At 38.1% G+C, this 9,905-nt stretch overlaps 1 protein-coding gene across 1 annotated transcript; it reads left to right on the top strand.

The window, feature by feature from the left end:
• The first annotated feature begins 3,150 nt into the window (after window positions 1-3,150).
• Window positions 3,151-8,140, top strand: vamp5 (vesicle-associated membrane protein 5). The gene is made up of 3 exons (XM_085910934.1): window positions 3,151-3,377; window positions 5,979-6,119; window positions 7,587-8,140. Exons 1-3 carry the CDS (start codon window positions 3,375-3,377, stop codon window positions 7,728-7,730), a joined length of 288 nt encoding a protein of 95 aa, XP_085767060.1. The 5' UTR covers window positions 3,151-3,374; the 3' UTR covers window positions 7,731-8,140.
• Window positions 8,141-9,905: the final 1,765 nt, after the last annotated feature.

The following is a 9,905-nucleotide window of genomic DNA, read 5'->3' on the forward strand; positions in this document are numbered from 1 at the left end:
AAAGAATAATAATAATTTGGAGCCAACATGCCAAAACAGTGAACTCATCTACAAGTATTTTCAAACTGAGCTAGATTATGTGAATGTTTTTATTTACACCCAGTCACCATCTTTTCTTCAATCTATTTATTTTGTGGAGAGGGGGGGTCAATAATTTTGCATGTTTTATTATTTTTTTCAATTCACCTGAGGGGAAAGCATATCAAACCAAAGAAATAAGATATCACAAATAGCAAATCCCCCAATTGCCCCACTAAACAAATTATATTTCAAGATCACATACCAAGCAAACAAAAAGGAGGAATTTGACCAAATTTGGAACAGGCTATAAAAGGCCAACCTGTTCTGTTGACTCAACAGTGAGTGAACCACTACTGTATGTCCCAAATGTTTTGTCAACAAATAATAAAACTTAAGGTTTTAGTCTGGAACAAGACATGAGTTTTTGGAATAACGCAGGCTCTTAACGGGAGGAAAAGGGCTCTTTTGTTTCTGCCAGAGCTCAGACTGTCATGCGGATGCCAGTCAAATACCCATGGATGACAATTAGGCAATTATGGGAAAACACGGTGGTCGGAATGCTGACTATGGGCCTTTGTACTTCTGTTGCTTTTCCCAGAAAAAGCCTTTTGTTTGCTGGGTCTTTGACCTGCTCGGTTCTGGGCAGACTCATGTTCGTCTTCTGTTTGAATGATAATCAGCCTCCAATTCACTGTGATGACTGCGGTATATTGTCCCACTTGTTGACGTCATAGCCCAAATATTGGGACATGGATACATTTCTCATCTTTTTGCCTGTGAACACAACCACAATGGATTTGAAATAAAACAAACAAAATGTGTTTGAGTGGTAGACTTTAATTTAATGGCATTTACATTCAAATTATATGAACAATATAGGAATTAATGCAATTGTAACTCAATTGCTTGACAACGCTTTGCCAGGCCTTTCCCACAATTATCTACAATTGGTGTTGTTTCCCTTCTGTTTTTGCTTCATCAATCCGATTCAGGTCAGGCTGACATAGCCATTGCATAACATTCCACTTTTTCTCATTCCAAAATGCTTATTAATGTAACAAATTACCTTTGATTGGGGCCTCATCATGCCCTAAAACTCACAATTAAAAATAAAAAAAAAATAGCCATACTGCTTATCATACATAACAGGTCACACAAAAATGTTTCAGTCGCCAATGCAGAACATTGAACAGAAAGTTGACCATTTTAGTTTTGAGTGAATTCCACTGCAGGTAGTAGTATAATGTCTTCCATCAACCGATACATTTTCTGTAGTGCTTGACCTCAAATTTGCTAGTGAGCTGGAGCGAATCACAGCTGACTTTGGGCGAGGGGGTTTTGAACTTGGGAGGAAGTTGTGTGGTGAAAACCCACACAAACATGAGGACAACATGCAAACTAGGAAGGCTGGAGACAATATTCAAACCCAAACTCTCACAACTGTGAAGCAAATGTGCCACTTTGACAAACCCAGATCATTTATTTCCTTACTTCCATTTAATTAATTTGCTATCACATAAGGGACTGCAAGGACCCATTCATACCCGTTTGCAGCTTTTTTATTGTTACTAAATCAGAATACTTTGGATTCGCAATGGCATTTCATAAGAGTACCAAATGTGTCCTTCATAGCATGTGTTTCTGTTTATCCTTCAACACATGTTGGATTAATCACAGACAGCAGGAAATAATTTGAATTGTTTAGATGAGTGACAGAGGCGTTCAAGGGTGCTGCCAGGGGGTTTGAGCCCCAAGGGAAAAAAAAATAAAAAATTGGGCAACTTTAGAGCTACAGATCAATAGTACTGTCATGCAGTACAGTTGAGTTATGTGTGTACTTTATCAGATACTAACTTCGACTTACAGTTATTGTCAAAAAATGTTAAGTGACTTTATAACTATTAGTACGATTATTGCAAATAATCCCACACAGTCACCGAAATTACAATTCAAAACACACACAGTATGTGTCCGTAAAGTGTAGCGGTAAGGTCAAAGTGAACTCATCATTTTTCTACCACGGACGCCGTGGGTGTTTATATAGGGAATTTGTATGACTCTAAAGGGAGGAGAGGCAGCCCCCTTTGGCAGTCACGCGAGGCACATAAGTGGGGAACACCCATTAGTGGTCACATATCATGCAATATTCAGTAGAAGGTCAAAGAGGTCTGCAGCATTTCAAGATTCATGGCATGTTTTAGCGATTTGAAAAATGCACGTAGCCTATATAATGCAAACATACAGTATCGTATGCACTCTGACAGGAAAACGTTTTGAATGTTTCATGAGTTATCCCCATCTTGATAAATCCCCAGCTATATGACAGAATTATGCAAAACTATATTTCATGCTGGACAGAAGACCCTTAATAATTGAGCAATGAATGTCACAAATAACCTTGAAACTATAAAACAATTCGCTATATAAGGCATAATCAACTACTATAACACGTTTCTATTACCTACACATTTCTATTATTTTTATTATTTGTATGTGCAGATGTTATGGAAAATATTGGGATTTGAAAATAAGAAAGGATTTGAAGGAGTAATGAATCACAATACTTGTAAAAAGTTTTTGAAACATCTAGTCTACCAAAAAAAAAAAAAATAGGACACACTTTATTTGGTGGACCATAAAAATCATAAGGTGGTCCATATCTGGCCTCCAGGCCTTGACTGATGCTTGTCTGGTGAAAGAATGTCAGACTTTGCACTGATGCGTTTAAGTACCCTTGGAAATATCCATGTCAACATTTTCTTTAGTTTGATGGTGGTAGACGCGCAGTTTTCTCTAGCACGTTCGTTAGGTTGTTCATAAGTTGTTTTCAGAATCCAGAAATCCGCAGTAGATTGTGAAAGACCGTTTGAAAATAAGTCTTACCTAATGGTAGACCCTCATTTGAACTACCTTTAGCTATTTCACCTATCTTCGATCGCGTCACAAAATACAACCGTCACTCCTCCTACCTAATTACAGGTACTTTTGTATTTATATCATTTAAATAAAGTCAAATTATAAAAACAAAATAAACGAAGGAACAACCAACTTCTTTGAGTGTTTTGGCCTATCGCATGAGAATTTTCACATTTCCGAGGTTATATGAATGCATCTGTGAAACAGTCTCGGGTGTCAGCTAGGACTGCTGCTCGAACAAAGTTAAGTAGGCAGACCTCCTAAAGAAAGTTGAACCGAGGGAAGAGGAAGTCGCACGGTCTTCGTAAAACGCGAATCTTGTGCGTTATTTCCTGTTCCCAGGGCTGTTATAAAGCTCCTCGCGAGCAATAAATGCAGTGGCTCCAGTGACAGCTGCCGCATCGCCCCAGCCACCACGCATAGACACGACAGACGAAATGGTGAGTGGCTGTCAGTCGTTTACAGGTAGCTGTTACCTGTTGTCTCATGCCAAGGACACTTTCGTTTGTTGGGGAAAAACTGAAAGACTTCCCAAATCCCTTGGATGACTGTTAATCTTGATCTTAATCTACATAACATAAATCTATTTAAGATAGATTTTTAAAAAAAGTTCCACTTGTTTTTTCACAGTAGCGTCATCGTTTGGAATTTAAACTCATTAAAAAGGGAGGAGTTCAAGATTTACTGTAAGTGTTCGTTTTGTATTTCTAATCTTAAAACAGTTAGTTCTCAAACATTTTTACACTAATCGTCACCTGAAAAATACTCAGCTCTTCAAGTGTCTTAATAGTGGTGGCCAAACATACAGTAACGTAGTAGGTCTAAGTGTTCATCATCTAAACAGTGCTGTTATGATTAAATTCAATATAATTCATATAGTTTAATATTTTAAAACAAACTGTTGTTAAAGGATGTTAAATATAACTCAACGACACATGAAAAACATCAATAGCCATCATCTAAACACTGCAGTAATGATTAAATTCAAATTTAATGAATATAATTTAATATTTTAAAACAAACTTGTTAAAAGATGTTAAATATAACTCAATGACACATTAAAAATAACAATCATCTCAACAGTGCTGTTATGATTCAATTCAAATTTAATGAATATAATTTAATATTTTAAAACAAACCCTTGTTAAAGGATGTTAAATATAACTCGTTGACACATTAAAAACAACAATCACAACAACAGAAATAAAAATTGCTGCAATCTAATGAGTTTGATTAAATTTTATGTTTCAAAAGTTGTAAAATTGATTTGTATTTAAATCAGTAATTCTTTCTCATACCACTGGAGAGTACACGCACCACACTTTGATATTAATTGTTCTAAAATAATAGAAAAAGTCAAAAAGTTGGCTTACAAAGTCTGATGTGCTTACTTTAATGTTTTTTTTTCTGGCATTTGTACTTGGCTTGAGATTTCTTTTTCTGATTTTTTTTCCCCCCTTGTAGTCACTCATTTGAAATCATATCTGTATTTAATCTCAAAACAGACTCGTTTTTTTGAACTGACACGATGTTGAAAAAAAAATTAAATAGCGAGAGGTAAAGTCAATTGTAGTCGAAATCTTGATTGCTTGCATTTGGATGATTGGAATCTTGGGAATAAGGCAACAGATACGATGACCCAAGACGATCCCAACCATAACCTTTTGAGGAGAATGGTTTGACGTGTTCAATGACAAAAGTTATCCGTGACAACAAATGCAAAAAAGCGAGAAACGATTTTGCGTACCATTAAGTTGTAGCAAGTTATCCAACTGGTTGTTGCATATAATTGTCAGCAGAAATTCATTTTTACTTTTGATTCTAGATGGATAGCTAGTTTTTTACACAAGTACCATTTACTTCTATTTTAAGTCGCATCTGCGTACTTTTGCCACCATTCAAGAATGATTCTTAATACTATTAAATTAGAATACTGATAATCTGAGTAGCACTCGGATAGTCACATTCCAACCCCGTCAGAGGCATGAAATAACATGATGTAGGTGTGGTTTCCCCTGGACTCACAGCATTATATCAGGTAATGTTGGCAGAATTGAGTAAGGGAGGAAGAAAAGGAAGGAAGCAAGGAGGTGAACTGGAATGGGCAGCAGTTCCCATGTTAAGATGCTGCCAACTTCATTTAAAACAGACTATTGTTCTTTTACTGCCGCCATTTGGCTACGGTAACCTAATGGGGGAAAAATGACAACATGTGGGCTTGGATTCACTCCATCTTTACAATCATAAGCGTCAGGTTTACTTGTGCTGGCCGGTGTCGTCGGTTTGTTGCAGGAAATGACACTGAATTATGAACTGTTTTGCTGCTCTAGTTTCCTGTCACTGTCAACTTCTAAGATGTCAGCTTCCTCTCTTTCTCACAATGCAGATGTCAAAAGTTCCTTGTACTAATTACACTTTCAGTGCAAGGTTTTGGGATGACACAGTACCCCCTCACCTGTTGTTAACATTGGGTGTGAGAAAACTAATTTGACTTCATTTTGGTTTGATGACATTACTAGTTCCTTTTAAGCTTTACTTTTTCATCAGGGGGACACCCTGAACCGATTGCCAGCCAATCGCAGGGCACACAGAGACAAACAACTATCTGCACTCACACTCACACCTAGGGACAATTTGGAGTGCTCAATCGGTCTATCAAGCATGTTTTTGGGATGTGGCAGGAAACCGGAGTGCCCGGAGAAAACCCACGCGGGCCCGGGGAGAACATGTAAACTCCACACAGGGAGGGCCAGAGGTGGAATCGAACTCGCACCCTCCTAACTGTGAGGCGGACGTGCTACCCAGTGCGTCACCGAGCCGCCCCTCATTCATTCATGAAATGTTTCATTTATTAATGAAATATGGAATTAAATTGAGCAAATAAACAATAATTAGTTGTCTCATTAATTAAATGATTAATGTCAATGATTAAATGTAATTGTATATATATATATATATATATATATATATATATATATATATACACACACACACACACACACACACACACACGACTAACCTGCTGTGTGTTTGCAAAGCAGAATGGGAAAAGCCGATTGCAGCAGGCCCAGGAGGATGCGGAGGAGGTGAAGGACATCATGCTGGACAATTTGAACAAAGCGGAAGAGCGATCTGGAAAACTGGGTGACCTGGAGGACAGAGCTGATGAACTGCTAAGAAAGGTTGGCAGGCTGTGTTCCCAAAAGTCCTCACTATTTCTTTTGATTCCACTTTTCATGTGTGGAATCCTATTGGTTAGTGACAGGGATCCAAAAGGGGACATGTCAAATTTGATTGTTTATAAATACACCTTAGGTGGAGCAAGAGAGGGAAAACAAATGTACAATTTACATCCTGATTGTGCTTTATGGTGCTATTTTTGGAGAGGTATTTCCTTTTGTTGAGATGAATGAAGTGAGCGGGTCTCCCTGGGTATAACCGAGCGAGTGCAGGACATGCCATGAGGCTCCTGGGGAACTTACCCCCCCCCCCTTCAACTCTCCAGTGGCTCCAATAACTCTTGTTTACGGGCATTATTATTTATAGAATAATCTCAGCACCAGGGCATTGCAGTAACTTTACTCAACACTTGTGTTTTTTTGTTTTGTTTTTTTTAACAACTAAAATCACTTTGCAATGTGCCTTGATAACGTGTGTGAATCACCATATTTCTTACTGCCTGTAATTAGCCCATTTGAGAAGGTAGCCCTGTCTCATGCCTGGAGAGCTTGCTCCATAAAGTTATCAGCCAATGGCAAGCCCGGATATTGTTACTATGACGACCAGGGTTGGGGCGCGACAACTTCTTGTGGTAGCAAAGCCAAAGAAACGTAAAGTTTCTTAACGTTTCCTCCACATGTGGAGGCAGCATTTCACATATCGTGTGGCTCTCCTTGCCAACAGGTCAGGGCATTTCAGAAGAGAATGAAAGAGACCTCTTGCCTTTTAGTTAGTAGATTTGATCAAAAGCCTAATTTTGAACGAGTTACAATGATGATTAACCTCAAACTGTATATTGACTTCTTTGCTAGCTTAAAGAAAACATTCAGATAAACTCAAGTTGCTCTTTAATCTGTTTCTGACTTTTTAATTTAGAAGAGTCAATCCTTTCTTAAAGCATGTCTGTAAAGGCAAATTTGTTCTGGCCCCTCTGTACCTTTTTGGTTTAATAATTTTTGTCTAATTTGAGTAAATTGGACAGTTGTCTTCTGTGCTCATGCATCAAATCATTGGCCATTGGTATGATTTATAAAATGAACAATTTATTCCGGGATGGGTGGGTCTGATGTTGGTTCAAGTTGCTGGATGGATTAGATTAGATTAGATGGATTAGAGTTGGTACAATGTGATTTAAAAAAATGGCATTGTATTCATGCATTTGGGGGAGGGGGTATTGACCTGTAGCCTATCGTCATCTTCAACTGCTGCGCCGAAAAAAGAAAAAAAAACCTGATCGGAACATCTTTCATTAGATTTCCCTTGAATTGTGTCAGACTGTTTCTGGTTAAATGTTGCACCATTTTTTGGTCAAAAGCCCAGTTTGTGTGCTTTCCCAATTCTTCCAGCAACAGGTCTTTGTTTATTAGCCAGAGGCATCCTGATGAAATACCAAATGAATGTAACATATGTCTTTCTGTGTTTTCATCCAGAGTAAAGCCTTTGAAAAGAAATCCAACCAGGTGAAGGAAAAAACAAGATGGAAGAATAAGAAGGTGAAAATAGTGTTAATTGCAGTTGCAGTTGTGGTGGCCCTCACCGGAGTTGGACTCATCATATACTACAGCACAACATAGCACATGCCTGCCTGGATAGGTGGAAAGTGACTCCGTGGGACTGCACAACCTGAATGTGGACTAAGATAAAAAGTCCAGAAGCGTTTTACCTGAATGGTGAAGTCTGCTTATTCTGCGCTTAAGTGTATTTATGGGACTGTCTATCAGTCTCACTCATTGGTAAGAGATTATGGTACCATTAATAGCTGCTTCTTTTCTTTTTCCACAAGTTGTTTCGATTACGTTACACCCAGTCCACATTGAAAAGAAAAATGCCAACACTCATTTGACTAATTTAAACATTTTTTGTTACAGTCCTGTTTCAATTGCCCACACCTATGTAGAAAACAGATTTGTGTTTTGAATTAAACACAATTAACTGAACTTTTGTAAGGTATCAAATGACTCGCTGCATAAACTGTTGACAGCAATTCCGTAGCAGTGTTTTCATTTATTTATTCATTTATTTATTTAAATATTGAGGCCACTGTTTTTGGGACACCATGACAGTGACTCCTGCTGGCAGATGTTCACACTGTAATTGACAAAAAAAATATTTTAAAAACCACAACAACAACAAAACGGCATCTGTCTACGTGTTTACGTTTTTGAAGAGCGACTTCTGCCTGGGTGTATACAGGGCTCAAACGTCAAGTAAGGATCAAAAGTCACATGTGATAGTGCCGTCTTGCATAACTTTTGAGTTTTCAGCTGTTTGATTATCTGGGTGCTTGAAACCAAAAGCATTATAGTTTGTTAGTTTCAAGTTAAGAATGCTTTAGCTACACAATACTCTAACCCGCTGGTAGATGATGAGAAAACATGTATGTATTGTGTTCATTTTCAAGTGATTAAGCAGCAACGTTTTTAGGGTTGACTGGCATGTACTATTGATTGCTACCCCTGCACCATCACTTTTTTTCAAGTACATTTCCTTCGCCTGCACTACAATTGGGTGAAAGAAACAAAGGATACATGCTGAAAGTGTACATGTGAATAATCAAAGCTGCTTCAATAATTTGTTGAAGAAAAAAAAAAATAAGAAGGTTATCAGGCTTCTGCCACAAAGTTGAACATTGTGAAGGATTTTGTCATTTTTACTGACAATAACACAAAGCACACATCCAGAGCAACAAAATATTGACTCCATCAGAGGATTTTAGAAAGTGCCATCAGCAAAAAAAAAAAAAAAAAGACTGGCTAAGTATTACTACATCAAGATGTGTTACACTGATACAGAACCCTGCCCCAAAAGACCGACCGGTATAAAAAAAATAAAAATAAAAAGGTGTCGCAAATTAGTTTGGGGGTGTCTATATATGACACTTGCACCCTCCCCTTAAAAGTTATGGTTTGGTTTTCAATTGTGATGTACACTTTATAGGTCAGGTAGCACTGTGGTGCACTGGTCAGCATGTCCGCCTCACAGTTAGCGGTTTTGGGTTCAATTTCACCTCTGGCCTTCCCTGTGTGGAGTTTGCATGTTCTCCCAGTGCCTGCATGGGTTTTCTCCTGGTGCTCCGGTTTCCTCTCACGTCACACATGGTGGGCCGATTGAGCATTCCGAAGTGCGAGCGCAGATGGTTGGTCGTCTCTCTGTACCCTGCGATTGGCTGCCAACCAGTTTGGGGTGTCCCCCGATGACTGCTGGGATAGGCTCCTGCAACCCCCGTGGGGAGAAGCTGTACTGTAAATACCGTAAAGTCGTTAAGATTCAAGAATTTTTATTGGCCATGTTTGAGCATGCCAAACAAGGAATTTGACTTCGGTACATCTCAGCCTCTGTTCAACATTTAGGTGACTAACAACACTCAGGACATGTGTGGAAATTTAATTTTCGCACATGTCCTGAGTGTTGTTAGTCACATAAATGGTCCCATTGAGGATGAAAAAAGTTTAAAAAGGGTTTACCTTGGTTGTCTACTTAAAAAAAAATTAAAATGTTGTAAATAAAATTTTCGCACATGTCCTGAGTGTTGTTAGTCACATAAATGGTCCCATTGAGGATGAAAAAAGTTTAAAAAGGGTTTACCTTGGTTGTCTACTTTAAAAAAAATAAAAATGTTGTATATCACAAATACTGGCTTTTGAACAGTATACTTTTTTGGGGGAAAAAGTAAACTTTAAATAACATTTAATTGGATCATTTTTGCACATGTCCTGAGTGTTGTTAGTCACCTAAATGGTCCCATTAAG

The sequence above is a fragment of the Syngnathus leptorhynchus genome, chromosome 4 (assembly GCF_054491065.1).
Source record: "Syngnathus leptorhynchus isolate UIUO chromosome 4, UIUO_Slep, whole genome shotgun sequence".
Lineage (NCBI taxonomy): Eukaryota > Metazoa > Chordata > Actinopteri > Syngnathiformes > Syngnathidae > Syngnathus > Syngnathus leptorhynchus.

Coding starts and splice junctions, on each gene's coding strand:
- vamp5 (XM_085910934.1), top strand. Junction 6,120..7,586: donor CTGATGAACTGCTAAGAAAG/GTTGGCAGGCTG, acceptor GTTTTCATCCAG/AGTAAAGCCTTTGAAAAGAA.